Source organism: Chiloscyllium plagiosum, unplaced genomic scaffold (genome assembly GCF_037043375.1).
Source record: "Chiloscyllium plagiosum isolate Xiang-an unplaced genomic scaffold, Cpla_swu_hap1 HiC_scaffold_26, whole genome shotgun sequence".
NCBI classification, from domain to species: domain Eukaryota; kingdom Metazoa; phylum Chordata; class Chondrichthyes; order Orectolobiformes; family Hemiscylliidae; genus Chiloscyllium; species Chiloscyllium plagiosum.
The window spans coordinates 36,356,962-36,373,052 of NW_028270164.1; the positions used below are offsets into that span (position 1 = coordinate 36,356,962).

Here is a 16,091-nt window from a genome sequence, read left to right on the forward strand (position 1 = left end):
AAAAGATTGTGTAAGGCACGAGTTAAAATAGAGCATACAGAACACTGCATATAGTTCTGGAAACTGTAATACAGTTGCAATATTTGCAATGCTATGACCATATTAAAGGGAGTCATGAGAAGATTATGAGCACGTTGCCAGGATTGGAGAACTTTACCGATAAAGGAAATTGGACAGGTTGAGCTTGTTTTGTTTGAAAGGGAGGAGGTGAGGGAGATTTATAAAATGACAAAGGGTGCCTATCAAATTGATAAAAGGAACCTTTCTTCTATGAACTGAGAAATCAATAACCAAAAGCATACATTTGAAGAAAATGGTATAAAGGCAGACAGGAATTGAAGAGTTATTTTAGCCATAGATGAAGATGTGGGTCCGGAATACACTGCCTGATAGTGTGACAGAAACAAAAACCCTCAAAACATTTAATATTCACTTGGACATGCTCATAAAGTGCCATAACTTCTCGAATTAAAAGCGGGAACATTAATTAGACTGAATAAGTCTTTTTTGAGAGGTGACAAAAGAATGGGGCACAGGACCTCTTGTTTTGTCGTATATGTTTCTATGGAGAACAGCCACAAGCATGATTCCAGCAGGAAAAGTTCAGATTTACTATCTTGCTTTCCACAACAACAAATCACCATTGCCATCTGTTCATTTTTTTAAATTCGTTCAAGAGATGTGTGTATCGCTGGCTGGGCCAGCATTTATTGCCTTTGAGAAGGTGATGGTGACTTTTAGCTGTTGCTAAGCAATTTGCTGTAATGCTGTCTGCTCACAGTAACATTGAAACTCTCCCCATTATCATACATGAATTCTTACCAGAGCATTTTTTGAAGGTTCAGGCTGAGCTTGTGTCCTCTCTGTTCAGCACTTCTGCTGCTCTTCATTAAATGTTGCTACACACACCACCAAATGTTGTCAAACTTATTTTCCTTTTCATGAAATACCAGTAGACTAAACAAGTTTTAATGACGGATTCAAAGTAAATGTCTGGGATTTACATTGTCCTCTGGGGTTTCATTTCATTTTATTTTATCTCAATTTACATCAAATGCAGAAAACCGGAGCACTCTATTAGTTAGCTCATTTCCTTATTTTGTCTGCCTTAAAATAATATTCCTCATTCTTCTTTCCTGTGCAAAGCGTATTTTCTTCAAGCAATTCTGGACATCCTCAAATGCAGAGAAATGCACATCAATAAGGCAGTGAAAGGTTGCAATTTCTTGAATTCCTTGAAGCGAAGTCATCTGGAAGTTATGTATAATTAAGATGTGTGAGAACAAGAAAAATTTACTGCGTAATTTCTAGAGAATATTATTGTCACAACGTTCAATGTTTAGGAATAGATTTTGTGTCGGCCCACTTTTGACTTCAGTTTTGAAGTTATGGAGGCAGCCCTCACCCTAACCTAGAGAACTCAGGATCATTAAATATTGGTTTTTGGACCTCCACAGTCAGCTCACTCCGTTGGAAGAATAATCTTTTTGCTGCCTTCATATACTGGAGCTGCAATAGTGGGGGACATGATGTGAGTCTGGTTATCAGGACTGTGGAGGCACTGGTGAGGGGGTGGGGGGTGGGGATGCAGAGGATGGCAGATGGGTGGGAGAGGTGGTGGAGGTCCAGCAGTGCAGTCAATAGGACCTTCTGTCTCCATAGAAAGTTCAAATGCAAGATATTACCTGTGGTTGGACCACCTGAAGGGTCAAGCCGATAATTCCCCACCCCCCCCCATCAGTAACTCATTTTAGGGACCCATCACCATGAGGCTGAATGCCTATAAAATGGAGACTTACAAATACAGCAGTAGAATCAACTTGACATATGACAACAGATTTTACAGTTTTACTGATATTTCATTTTGACATGAAAAGGGACCGAAGGGAAATGTAAAACATGTAACATAAAAAAATCTTGCAATTTTAGTTGAAATGGTGCGCAGCAGGGAATAATAAAATTTCTCCACAGTTTGTTCCAGCTACAATTTGCATATTTATTTTGAATTGCTGCAAACAACCATCCATACAGTGCCTGGATAATGAACAAGGGCATTGTTGCACTGCTGCAATATTTTGACAGGAATTTCGAATGAAATGAAAATTATGTGGAAGAGCTAACTTTCTGGGAAAATGTCTGGTTTTACTATTCATAGTCCTGTCAACGAATAATATATATTGCTGAAGGATAAAGCAAAGCTCTTCTCATACTTACTGGCCAGAACCAGTTTTAGCAGCATCAAACATTTTCTTTCTGCCTTCCATTCCAGACATTGCCTCCACATTTTTACGCCAGTCACTAACTCCAACAGGGCGTTCCTAAGAGTTAGAGACAATACATGTCAGCAGTAGTGCCTTATCAATCTGTGCAACCTGAAGAATTATCATTCATAAAGTCAAGCTACAGCAGAGTTCATTTTTTGTTCTTTATAGTCCCATTTTAAAAAGACAGCTCAGATAAGGTACTTCTGTGCTACTTCTATGGAGTATCAGGCTTAAAAGTTGGTGAAATCATTGGCTACCTTTAAAAAGGAATGACTTGCATTTATACAGCTCCTTTTAGAATCTCAGGTTGTGCTAAAATGCTTTACAGTCAATTAAGTACTTCTAAAGTGCAACCATTGTTGTAGCGTAGGGAAGTGGGTAGCCAATTTGCAGATAGCAAACTCTCACATAAAAAAAATGACCAAATCCTTTTTGGAGTGATGTTGATTGAGAATAAGTATTGAAGATATTTCAGAAGACTGAAGCTTTTCTGAATCTTCATTTTTGACTGTCTTTAAGCTCTGGAGGCTGTATTTTTGTATTTTTATTTCTAATATATATTATAATCTTGGCCATTTGATGCTGATCAATGCATTGTTGGGTACAGAAAGGACAGCTAACCGATTCAAACATTAAATTTAAACCACCTGACATTATAACATGCTATATTTTTGTAAGTAACACTCAGGAACATTTTTCTATATGTCTCTTATATAATCATTACTTATTTCAAAATTTATCATCAATGGCTGTCTGTGTACTAAGATTCAATTCTCTCCAGAATTAAGACTCTGGATTTAAAACCAAAGAGCTTTGAGTTTAACTCCTAGAATTGGCCAAGATTCATACTCGAGGTTTCTCCTTTCTTTGCCCACAAAGCATCTCATTTACAGAAGAAAATATGTCATTGAGATATTCTATCAGCAACATTCAACCCTGGCCAGTAGTAAAAGGGTAAGAAAATGGACGTATGTTAAACTGATGAGCTGCTTTGAAGCTGAGACCTACTATGTCCTTGCATAGTAAGAGAATGGAATTTTCTATGGCTGCTGTACACTTTCATACCTTTTCTGAATCTTCTTTTTTGACTGACTTCAGGTTAGCTCTCAGATCCATGGATACTTTGTGTTTAGATCCCAGCAAGGCCCTTAGCATAGCATCAGCTGACACACGAACCCGACGAAGGGTCGGGCGCTTGAACTTCCCTCTGAGATCAAAAACTTTCAGATTCAAGTCCTTAATCTTAAAGATCAGAGATAAAAAAGATCAGTAAAATCCATTGAAAATACAAGACATGTTAACCAATAGTAGTCATACAATAATGGCCGTGTTTTTTGTTTTAAGACCAGCATTAGTCACAATGTTGTGGCCGAGCGTGATTTAACTTTGATAATAAGTGGCACTCAAAATTTGGAAACTGGAAGGTCCTGGTCAGACAGAATGGCCAACCCACCTTCCCATAAAATTGGGAATTGTACCTTGCACACATATGCAATGAGCTAAGAAGAGGACATGAGAAACACAATGCAACTGCGTAGAAATACCTCCTGCTTTAGCCCTAATGCCATATTTAGTCTCAACAAAACAAAACTCTACCTATCAAATAAGGTTAAATATCCCTCCAACGGGTTTCTTTAGTTTTAACAAATTTTTATTCATAGAACAGATTTTGACAAAGATTCAGCCACAGTCACAGCTCCAGTCTTTCTCAGGAATGCAGATTGGCAATTCAAGATGGTTATGCCGTAGAAATGGATGCCACTGTCTATCAGTCATCTCTAGACAGGAAGCCTAGCTGCATTAACACTGTCCATTGGAGAGAAGGAGAAGCTAACAGGCCACTGATTACATACCTCTCTTGTATTGTGTATCACCTTGGCTTCAATATCATATCGCTCCTCATCCACTACATGTACCTTCTCATGGAGTTCCTGGCAGAGATCCTTTAGTTTTGAAGGTAACAAATTTGTTTTTGTTATAGAATGTAATAAATAAATGTATTAAAAGTTTAAAACTATTTAACAAATCAATATTTCAAATTTGCTATACATAAATATCTCTTTCCAGATTCACTACTCATGCCGGTATAGTCAATATCATTAAATAACTTTTAACCTTCAACAATTGGACACCCTAAATAGATAGATTTCCTTTACATTCAGGAAAATATGTCCTTCAGAGTAATAGCCACATTACCAGACAATAAAGGAACTAAATGTAGCAGTTGGACAGAGGTTTTCCTCACAAAAATCAGTTGGGACTTTGGCCTTATGGGCAGATTGGTTTCAGAGAGATACCACCCTTTTCTACCACTTCAGAACTTAATTGCTGCTGAGAATGCCCATAGTTGACCATCTCAACCGACAGCCAACTAAGGCCCTTAGGTTGTTAATTCAAAGTTGCCATATACCCATATGCCAATTGCAGTGATTGTAATGGGGCCAGCCAGCTGGACTTCATAGAATATGAATTCTCTGAATGGCACTATACATCTGGCTCAATCAGGGGGCGCTGGTTGACATACAGAAAGGGGAGTTTCAGAGATGCTGATACTCTGATACCTGAATCTGAATGAGGCAGCACTAAAGCCAAGGACCATTCATGTCAAAATAAAGGGTGACTTGGTGACTCTGTGGAGGTATCTCACCAATCTTATTAGGGAGAGACAACTTGTGGTGAGTTTAACCAAACAGTCACCATACCTCAGGTGAGTTGTAAGGATGAGAATGCAGGATGTACATGTGACAGCAGGAATTGAACCTTTGTTGTTAGTGATACTCTGCATTGCAAACCAGCCATTCAACCAACTAAGCATATTAACAACCTTTGATGGGCCTCGTCTCACATGAGCTGCAATTACTTCAACATCAGGCAGGATGAGAAAGAGCCAGCCTCCCTAACCGATAAACCAGAACAAGCAAGCTGGTGAAGGTTGATAGGGATGAGGATCCTTTGATTTGCACAAGATTAAGGGAACTGACTGAGGGAAGAAGTTGTGACACCAGGGTTGCAGGGGCAGGGGGCTTTTCTAACAGCCCGGCGCTCCTCTCTATCTGAGGATCAGGTGGTGGTATCTTGATAGCAACCACAACCTCCATCTCACTGCCAAGTTCTGGAGGTGCTAGCCTCCAGTTGGCTGGCATCTCCAGGTCTGATCTGGCTCTGGAAATCCAGCAGAAAGCCCATGAACAGCTCCTTGGATCCCTGACATTTGATTTGGCAGGCCTTCTGACCAAGGTAGGTCACAAGTTCCCCCACATGAAGCCTCCTGCTGTTGTGGGTATCGCTTTTATATTTAACATCCTCTTTTAAATATTAATGTCAAGATAACTAGGAAGACTGTGGACTCTCAAATAGCTGCCATTTTTAATCACCCACAAATGCAGAATGAACAATAATGGATCATCCCCTGCCACACTGGGCATATATTGGATTTGACTTACACTCAAAAATGGAGTTGAATGTTCATCCTGACATTCAAGCAGTATTAAATTATTTTATTCCTGATCTCTATGGAACTATTTAGTCAGGAATCTCATACATATTAATGAAATAAAGCTCCATCTTATTTGTTTGTTTGATTTCTTCAAAATGACTAGCTCTTCTCCCCTCAATAAAATAAGGCAGTGAGAATTGTCCCTGATGATACATAATTAGTTTATATGAAGTCACTCCCTTAATAATGAATAACAAATGATGTCTTGCTTTAATGAACAATGAAACTTAGCTCAATGTAAAACCCAAACTACAATCGTTGCGACTGCAAAATTGAATTTAGATAAATACTGTTCCAACCCACACCAATTTCAATTTGATGGCACCAACCAATCACATATGCTAATCATCTTCTAGTCCAGGATTAAATGTCTTGCGATGTTTGTTGCAGAAACTGTTCTGAATTTTAGGTTTAATCATATTGCCTTAAGGAAGATAGCTTCTATTTGTATAATGTATATAACAGCCTTGTGCCACACAGATAATGAAAAACTGCAGAAGCACAGTCATTACTGTAATGGAGATAAATGCAACACCTATTTTACAGATAGTAAAGTCCCATAGTTACAATGTTTAAAAGGCATTTCAATAAGCACATGAAAAAGAAATGTTTAGAGATATAGTCAAGCGCAGGCAGGTGGAACTAGTTTAGTATGGGATTATGGTCAGCGTGGACTGTTTAGGTAGAAGCGTCTGTTTCCATGCTGTATACTGTATGATGGCGTAGATCTAGAAACTCACTTAATTGTCTAGAGATGAAAACATTTTGAAAATCAGCCACAGAGGATGGCAGTATGGCTGTTTGCTATCACACCCAAAAGACTGCTTAGCATACCCTCACTACTGCACTGAAATGTCAGCTGAGACTATGATCACAACTGTCTAGCTTTGAGATATCAGTCAAGGCTTTCTATTCAAGAAACTGAAAAGTGGCTCTTGCATATTTAGATTAAAGGTAAAACATTCTGTTGAAAAGGTGCTATACTTTCAGAGGGTTGTTCTCGCAACAGAAGGAAAAAAGAGCGAGAGAGAAAGAGAGAGTAGTCTGTGGGTCACCACACCTCAGAAAGGGGCAAGGATGAGAAGACAGGATCTTCATGGGAATTAAACCCAGATTGTAGACATCATTCCACATCACAAACAACTATCCAGATAACTGAGATATCCCCTGTTCCCACATATTGCAGATCACATAAAGGCTTTGCTGCTGTGGTTGCTCACAGAAAAGGGAGAACATCAAATTAGCACTGACAATCCGATAGAAAGAAACATTCACTTTAGTCTGCACCCATTATTTGCTAAGCTAATAATTTCCATTGGAACTGCTCCGATGATGCAACCTTCCATACCAATGCTTTGGTCGTGTCTTTCATTTACTTTCGTTGAGGACTCAAACAAACTCTGTTTGATAGGGCCCTCAGTTCGATCTACCCCAGTTCATAGACTTCTGACTCAGTACCTTTGTCCCTGCTTGATCTGTGAGAGTGTTGCCCTTGTGCTCAGCTTCCATTCCATCAGCCTCTATAGTCAATGGAGCACCTGCCAGCATTTCTGCCACCTCCAACATACCACTACTATTTCCTGAAGGAAGCATTGCTTCAATGATAGCATTGTCCATTCCGTAATCACCCCCAACAGTCCATCCCCTTCTGATGACACTTGCTCATGGATAGGAGCATAGCAGATGCAACATTTGTGCTTTTAACTCCTGCCCTCTCTCTGTTGAAGGCCTTAAAGAGTCCTTCCAGATGAAACAGTGATTCAAGGTCACAACCTGGTTGCTTCCACATTGTAGAGACCAAACACAGACTGGAGGATTGCGGAATCATAAGATCATAAATGTAGGAGTAGTATTAGGTATTTGGCCCATCGACTCTGCCCTGTGATGTAATCATGGTTGATACATTTCTCAAGGAGAAACTGAGGACTGCAGATGCTGTAGATCAGAGCTGAAAATGTGTTGCTGGAAAAGCGCAGCAGGTCAGACAGCATCCAAGGAGCAGGAGAATCGACGTTTCGGGCATGAGCCCGTCTTCAGGAATGAGGAAAGTGTGTCCAGCAGGCTAAGATAAAAGGTAGGGAGGAGGGAGTTGGGGGAGGGGCATTGGAAATACGATAGGTGGAAGGAGGTTAAAGTGAAGGTGATAGGTCGGAGTGGGGGTGGGGGCGGAGTGGTCAGGAAGAAGATTTCAGGTTAGGAAGGCGGTGCTGAGTTTGAGGGATTTGACTGAGACAAGAGGGGAAGTGAAATGAAGTGAGGAAACTGTAGAAATCTGAGTTCATCCCTTGTGGTTGGAGGGTTCCTAGGCGGAAGATGAGGTGCTCTTCCTCCAGCCGTCATGTTGCTATGGTCTGGCGATGGAGGAGTCCAAGGACCTGCATGTCCTTGGTGGAGTGGGAGGGGGAATTGAAGTGTTGAGCCACGGGGTGGTTGGGTTGGTTGGTCCGGGTGTCCCAGAGGTGTTCTCTGAAACGCTCCTCAAGTAGGCAGCCAGTCTCCCCAATATAGAGGAGGCCACACTGGGTGCAGCGGATGCAGTAAATGATGTGTGTGGAGGTGCAGGTGAATTTGTGGTGGATATGGAAGGATCCCTTAGGGCCTTGGAGGGAAGTAAGGGGGGAGGTGTGGGCGCAAGTTTTGCATTTCTTGTGGTTGCAGGGGAAGGTGCCGGGAGTGGAGGTTGGGTTGGTAGGGGGTGTGGACCTGACGAGGGAGTCACGGAGGGAGTGGTCTTTTCGGAACGCTGATAGGGGAGGGGAGGGAAATATATCCCTGGTGGTGGGGTCCGTTTGGAGATGGCGGAAATGATGACGGATGATACGATGTATATGGAGGTTGGTGGGGTGGTAGGTGAGGAAAAGTGGGGTTCTGTCAAGGTGGCGATTGGAGGGGCGGGGCTCTAGGGCAGAGGAGCGGGAAGTGGAGGAGATGTGGTGGAGGGCATCGTCGATCACGTCTGGCGGGAAGTTGCAGTCTTTGAAGAAGGAGGCCATCTGGGTTGTACGGTATTGGAACTGGTCCTCCTGGGAGCAGATGCGAATTGCGGTCTTTGAAGAAGGAGGCCATCTGGGTTGTACAGTATTGAATTGCGGTCTTTGAATTGCATCTGCTCCCAGGATGACCAGTTCCAATACCGTACAACCCAGATGGCCTCCTTCTTCAAAGACCGCAATTCGCAACTGCTCCCAGGAGGACCAGTTCCAATACCGTACAACCCAGATGGCCTCCTTCTTCAAAGACTGCAACTTCCCCCCAGACATGATCGACGATGCCCTCCATCGCATCTCCTCCACTTCCTGCTCCTCTGCCCTTGAGCCCCGCCCCTCCAATTGCCACCAGAACAGAACCCCACTGGTCCTCACCTACCACTCCACCAACCTCCATATACATCGTATCATCCGTCATCATTTCCGCCACCTCCAAACGGACCCCACCACCAGGGATATATTTCCCTCCCCTCCCCTATCAGCGTTCCGAAAAGACCACTCCCTCCGTGACTCCCTCGTCAGGTCCACACCCCCCACCAACCCAACCTCCACTCCCGGCACCTTCCCCTGCAACCGCAAGAAATGCAAAACTTGCGCCCACACCTCCCCCCTTACTTCCCTCCAAGGCCCTAAGGGATCCTTCCATATCCACCACAAATTCACCTGCACCTCCACACACATCATTTACTGCATCCGCTGCACCCAGTGTGGCCTCCTCTATATTGGGGAGACAGGCCGCCTACTTGCGGAACGTTTCAGAGAACACCTCTGGGACACCCGGACCAACCAACCCAACCATCCCGTGGCTCAACACTTCAAACTCCCCCTTCCACTCCACCAAGGACATGCAGGTCCTTGGACTCCTCCATCGCCAGACCATAGCAACACGACGGCTGGAGGAAGAGAGCCTCATCTTCTGCCTAGGAACCCTCCAACCACAAGGGATGAACTCAGATTTCTCCAATTTCCTCATTTCCCCTCCCCACACCTTGTCTCAGTCAAATCCGTCGAACTCAGCATCACCTTCCTAACCTGCAATCTTCTTCCTGACCTTTCCGCCCCCCACCCCCACTCCGGCCTATCACCCTCACCTTGACCTCCTTCCACCTATCGCATTTCCAACGCCTCTCCCTCAAGTCCCTCCTCCCTACCTTTTATCTTAGCCTGCTGGGCACACTTTCCTCATTCCTGAAGAAGGGCTCATGCCCGAAACGTCGATTCTCCTGATCCTTGGATGCTGCCTGACCTGCTGCGCTTTTCCAGCAACACATTATCAGCTCTGATACATTTCTCAACCCCATTCTCCCTTCTTCTCCCCATTACCCTTGATCCCGTTACCAATCAAGGACCCATCTATTGCCAACACACTTAATGACTTGGCCTCTTCAGCTTTCTGGGGCAATGAGTTCCACAGATTCATCATCCTCTAGCTGAAGAAATTCCTCCTCCTCTCAGTTCTAAAGGGTTCAGTCTGAGGCTACGCACTCAGGTGCTGGACTCTCCTACTAGCAGTCTCGAAGGACTTAATGGTCTGATTCTGCACCTATATTGATGGTCTTATGCTTCCACAGTCCTCCAGTCTGTATTTGGAATCTGTAATGTAGAACCAACTAGGCAGTGAGCTTAAATCATTGTTTCATCTGGAAGGACACCTTAAGGTCTCAATAAAGGGAGGGTAGAAAATAAAGGGACAGATGTTACATTTTCTGTGCTTGCATGAGCCAGTGTCATCAGAAGGATGGTGGGGGGAGTGGGGCTGGGCGGAGGGTGCTCAGACAGGGGCAGGTCGATGAGGATGGTGCTGGAAGACTTGCAGCAGTCTGTGTACCTTGAATGTGAAATAAGGTGCAGCACTCCCACCATGTTCATATGACTTAGGAACAGGAGGAGGCCTCTCGGTCCCCTGCACTATTTCAGCCATGGTTAACCTGATCACTCCAAACACCCCCTCCTGATTCCTGATGAAGGGCTTATGCCCAAAACGTCGATTCTCCTGCTCCTCAGACATTGCCTGACCTGCTGTGCCTTTCCAGCGCTAGACTCTCAACTCCCCCCTCCTCTGGACAACCTTTCACCTTGTGCTTATAAAGAATTTATCTACCACTGACTTGAAAATATTCAAAGACTGTGATTCCTCTGCCTTTTGAGGTAGGGAGTTCCAAATACCCATGCACATCTGTGAGAGACAAAAACAATTCTGCTCCTCCTGATCAGAATCCTGATTTTTCTTACAAAATACAATCAATCATACTTTAAAACCTGCAGTTGCAATCTAATATATAGACCGTTTAAGCATTGTGACCAGCTACCTCAGTGCAAATCAATCTTAGAATGGAGTGAGGGTCATATTCCAACCATGGGCTCTGCGCACCAATTACTTTATTTCTCTAAAGCAATATGGCAGGAGAAAACTTTCTGGGTTTTTAAAGAATGTGCCCTTCTGCTATACTGGAGTCAGGAGGTCTGAAAACCCCTGAAAAGGTGAATGTTTCATGCTGGAGATTCTAGGGAAATGTGCCAAAGCATAGAATGGAGCCAAACTAACATTGAAATTCCATCTCTGGGGACATAGTGGAGGAATACACTTTTAGCTCGTGAGAATAGGAAGTTTGGAAAGTTCAAAGTTTAAGTTATTTTCATGCAGAAAAATAATCATCCGTAGTAATTGGTGTGACATCCCTCATTGAATTCAGTTTCAAATTGAATTAATGACCTTTGGTCAAGCTTCTCTAGTTACAATTAGAAGACAACCAGGATTATAGAATCATAGATCCCCTACAGTGTGTAACCAGGCCATTCGGCCCAACAGGTCCACACCGACCTGCCGAAGAGTAACCCACCCACACCCATTCCCCTACCCTATTACTTTACATTTCCCCTAACTTTCAAATCCTGGAAGCGCAATGGGCAATTTAGCATGGCCAATTTACCTAACTTGCACATCTTTGCTACCAGGATATGTTCTTGCAATGTGCAATGTGGGTATTAGAGCGATATTCACCTTTATATTTTCTGGAGTTAGACATAGGCTGTAATTTGTTCTTTTCTGGTGATGGCAATACTTCCTTGCACGGTGTAATGAGCAACAACTTTTGGCATTTGCATTTTCTTAGTTAAACATGAAAAGCTAGAGAGAGCTGGTTGTGATTTCTCACTCTACAGGAAGAATATCAGTTAGAAATCAATGAATAGAAATGAACTTTCTTTGACTAAACCATATTCTAGTTTGAAAATGTTACACCTTATTGAGAAGTCTATAATTTTTCTCTGTTCCCATTTACATTTTTCTCTGTAAACAGAGAGCACCTTTAAACTTTTCTGAAACAGTGGATTCCTTGACTGCTGCAGGAATGTCACCTCCTGACTGGCTGCTTCCTGCAAGAACCTGGGGGCTGGCAAAAAAAAAATTCCAGTTGACAACCCTTAATTGGTCTTAAGTGGTTCTTAATAAGCCTGCTACCAGCCTGCTACTTACTACATCCCCAGTCCACCTCCATGAAAATGGAGCTAGGGAGTCAGCACACATTTTCAGTGTCCGTTAATTCTAGTGGCATCGGGTGTGAGTCAATTCCTCAGACACAGGCTCAAAGTTGTATCAGACAGCTATGCTTCCAGGAGTGTCTGAAAGGGGGAGAGGAAGCTGGAGGGAATAAAGGAATGAATGCTGACTTTATAGCCAAGGCTGCAGAGGGTATAAATATCAATGTTGTGATGATGGAATCTGGAGATGCAGAAGAGCTTAGAATAGGAGGAAGACAGAGCTTTCTCTCGAACAAAGACTATTCTCCAAACTCATGACAACTCAGCAGTGCCTTTACCCAACCAGAAGGTGTACTGTTTCTGTACCTGAGCACAAGGCCCTACAATTTTCAATTTTGTACATTTAATTGAAAACCATGATACAAGATAAAAATTATGATTTACAATAAAAAGAAGAAATTGGATGCCTTTTTTTGTAAAAGTTTACCTGCAGCTGAGTAGAAGACAGGCCAGCTAATCTTATCGGTGGGACTCGTTCGCCAAGAAATCTTTCTTTTTCTTCATTTTTTTCTGCTGTTTCTTGAGCTAATTCTTCAGTTGCTTTAGCCAGCAGCAAGCTCTAGAGACCATATTGTAGGTTTGTTAAACTTTTGCCATACCTTAAATGTTTCTTATTTCGATAATTGATCATATTGACATAGCTTTTACATAGAGATTGCCCAACAGTAAGGCAGTACTCTGTTATCTAGAAGTATGTGCACTCAAAGAGTTGGCTTATTTAATGGTGCAAAGGATCGTAGTTCCAATGTAACAGAATGGAATTTATGATGTATCCTCTGGGATATACGAGAACGTCTCTTACTCTAAAATACATGCTGAATTCCAATAGATTGGCTGCTGGTTGAATAGGCACCCAGTGGTAAAGTGGGGCAGATATGCAGTTGTTAAGGACAGTTAGGGTCAAAGCTCATTTCATGGTGAATCCAAGTTTTGTGACTGTGACTATGGGAAAAAGAGATAATATGAGATCCAAACAACAAGAACTGACTCTGGAAAGGGGCGGCATGGTGGCCCAGTGGTTAGCACTGCTGCCTCACAGCACCAGGGACCCAGGTTCAATTCCAGCATCGGGCGATTGTCTGTTTGGAGTTTGCACATTCTCCCTGTGTCTGCGTGGGTTGCCTCCCACAGTCCAAAGATGTGCAGGCCAGGTGAATTGGCCGTACTAAATTGCCCATAGTGTTAGCTGCATTAGTCTCAGGGAAATGGGTCTGGGTGGGTTATTCTGCGGAGGGTCGGTGTGGACTTGTTGGGCCGAAGGGCCTGTTTCCACACTGTAGGTAATTCAATCGTGCTCCATTGATATAATTGACTTTCCCATCAGATCCCATTAGTATTCACACTGAGGCCAGCTTCCCTTCACTGCTGGGGTAAAGTCATTAATATTTGTTTGCATAACAAAGGAGTGCTGGGATTCAAGGGAGTGACACTCACTGCCACAAAATCTCTCTATGCTAGCTCAGTGCCACATTCCAGGTGTTGTGTGTACAGCCCCCAACCTCCCTTCAGATCTGTATCTCCAAAATGATGACTTACAGATCTTGAGATTTGCTGCTCAATCCTTTAAAGTGGTTGCCATCCTCATCACCAAAGTCACCATTTTCCTTCAGTGCTGCCATTGCCTTTAACTAGGACCAGGTTTTACAACCTGTCACTTCTCTACCTTTCTTCTAGGTGCTTTCCAGATCCTCTAGTGCTCCTCCCATCCCCAGACCCACCCTGAACCTTGACATTCCAGTCTACTGCCTCTCCCACATTGTCTCTGCCCACTTTCGTTGAATTCTTCCTTCTGCAGCCTAACCATCTCTGCATTACTTTGTGCTCTCTCCTCTCAAATTATTGGAGGTATTTAAGGCTGTATGGTAGATTGGTCAATAGCAATATCTGAAGACAAGCACATGTCCTATTGTACCTTCGGCCCAAAGGCATATTGGTGCTGCCAGATTTTAAGGCTCATGTTTGGGAGCAACCTGAATTTCAAATCCTTTATAATGCTCCTGACCTACATCAGTTCTCAGGATGAACACTAGATGGAGCATTTGAGTTATTAAAGCATTTCCCAGGGATGATGTGGGAGGCTTTCAGTGAGAGATCTGCAACACTGCTCCTTCTCATTCCACTAGCCTTGGCCTATCAAGGCATAGAAAGAAATGTCACTGTGGAAAATTTCATTTTCTGCATGGTAACAATATTCGTACTGCTGGAACTTAACTGGAAGCAAGCAGCCATTGAAAATTGCTGAAGTACAGTAGAAGTTGATTAAAATTGATAAATTATAAATTCCAAAAGTTTACCTTAAGCAGGAGCTTACGAGATGCTGTGATCTTTGACTTTCTCTAAAAGAAACATAAATAAGTAGGTTAATTTATTGCTGTACATCATGTTCTTTGCCAGCTACTTCCATATTCTGACGCCTGAAACTCTGTCGTAATGTTGTCTTGTAATTTGTACGTGTCAAAATAAATCTGCAATATTTGTTTCAAGCTTGTTAGCCATGATGTGGAGACGCCAGTGTTGGGCTGAGATGGACAAGGTCAGAAGTCAGACGAAGGATCAGCACTTCCAAAGCTTGTGATTTTAAATAAACCTATTGGACTATAACCTAATGTTGTGTGACTTCTGACTTTCTTTTTGCATTCTTTTTGAAAATTATTTAGTCTTACAGTTTTGTTTTGTTTCTCACTCATTCTCTTCTCTTTCATCCAGTGTTCCCCCCTCGAACTTTCCTTCTGGCTGTGTGGCCTTCCAAGGAACACGTGTGACAGTGACTTCCAGACCTATCAAACAATGCTGCACTGTTTGCGCAGTACGCGGAACCCTGGAGCAACCGTACAGTTCAGAGGAAATGGTACTCACAATAATTTCTCTTCATTTCGATTAGTTTTGTACATTTTTCACTTGTTTGATGAACTCTTGGTGAACCTTTTCAAATTGGTGAAGAGACACTGCTTGCAGAATGGCGCGTTGCAGGAGTGGTGACACATCAAACATTTCATACACAAAGTGCAATAAAGTGCAAAAGGGTGATGGCCAGTATTGACCCACACCTCTAGATGGCGATGTTTCAGAAGATTGAAGCTGCTCTTCACTATTTTATTCAACCTATCTGGACATGTTGTGAAGGTCAGAGGTTACATGACACCAGGTTCTCGTCCAATAGGTTTGTTTGAAATCACAAAGCTTTTGGAGCGCCACTCCTTCATCAGGTGGAGTGAAGAGAAGCACACAGGCACAGAACTTATAGGCAGAGAGATCAAATGATCGCACACATGGTGTGAGTGGAGGGTCGAGAGGCTAAATAAGAAGTCTCTGCAGGTGGTCAATAGTGTCAGACCGAGTGAGTAAAGTGTCAACAGCTGAATAGCAAATGAAGGGATGACCAATAATCCAATTTATTGAGGCAGAGAGATAATTACAAAAAAAAATTAAAAATAAGATGTTGCTGGAGACAAATCAAATAAGCTGGAATAACATGATAGATATAAGAGTTGCATGCCAAGGGTCTAACCAAAGTAACAAGTAATCAAAAACTGTACAAACTAATTAAGGTAGAGAGATCAAAACAAATTATCAAGGTGATGGTGTCCAAACAGGATAGTAAGGAAACTTTTACAGAATAATATGGTGGGGTTACATGTAGCACAACATGTGGGTGGCACAGTGGCACAGTGGTTAGCACTGCTGCCTCACAGCACCAGAGATCCGGGTTCAATTCCCGCCTCAGGCGACTGACTGTGTGGAGTTTGCACGTTCTCCCCATGTCTGCGTGGGTTTCCTCCGGGTGCTCCGGTTTTCTCCCACAGT

At 42.9% G+C, this 16,091-nt stretch overlaps 1 protein-coding gene across 1 annotated transcript; it reads right to left on the reverse strand.

Annotated features, from left to right (window-relative positions):
- Positions 1-1,013: 1,013 nt before the first annotated feature.
- Positions 1,014-15,278, reverse strand: LOC122563234 (troponin I, slow skeletal muscle). The gene is made up of 7 exons (XM_087973394.1): positions 15,177-15,278; positions 14,582-14,623; positions 12,715-12,846; positions 4,118-4,207; positions 3,330-3,506; positions 2,215-2,318; positions 1,014-1,250 (listed from the first exon to the last, which is right to left on the reverse strand). Exons 1-7 carry the CDS (start codon positions 15,276-15,278, stop codon positions 1,247-1,249), a joined length of 651 nt encoding a protein of 216 aa, XP_087829520.1. The 3' UTR covers positions 1,014-1,246.
- Positions 15,279-16,091: the final 813 nt, after the last annotated feature.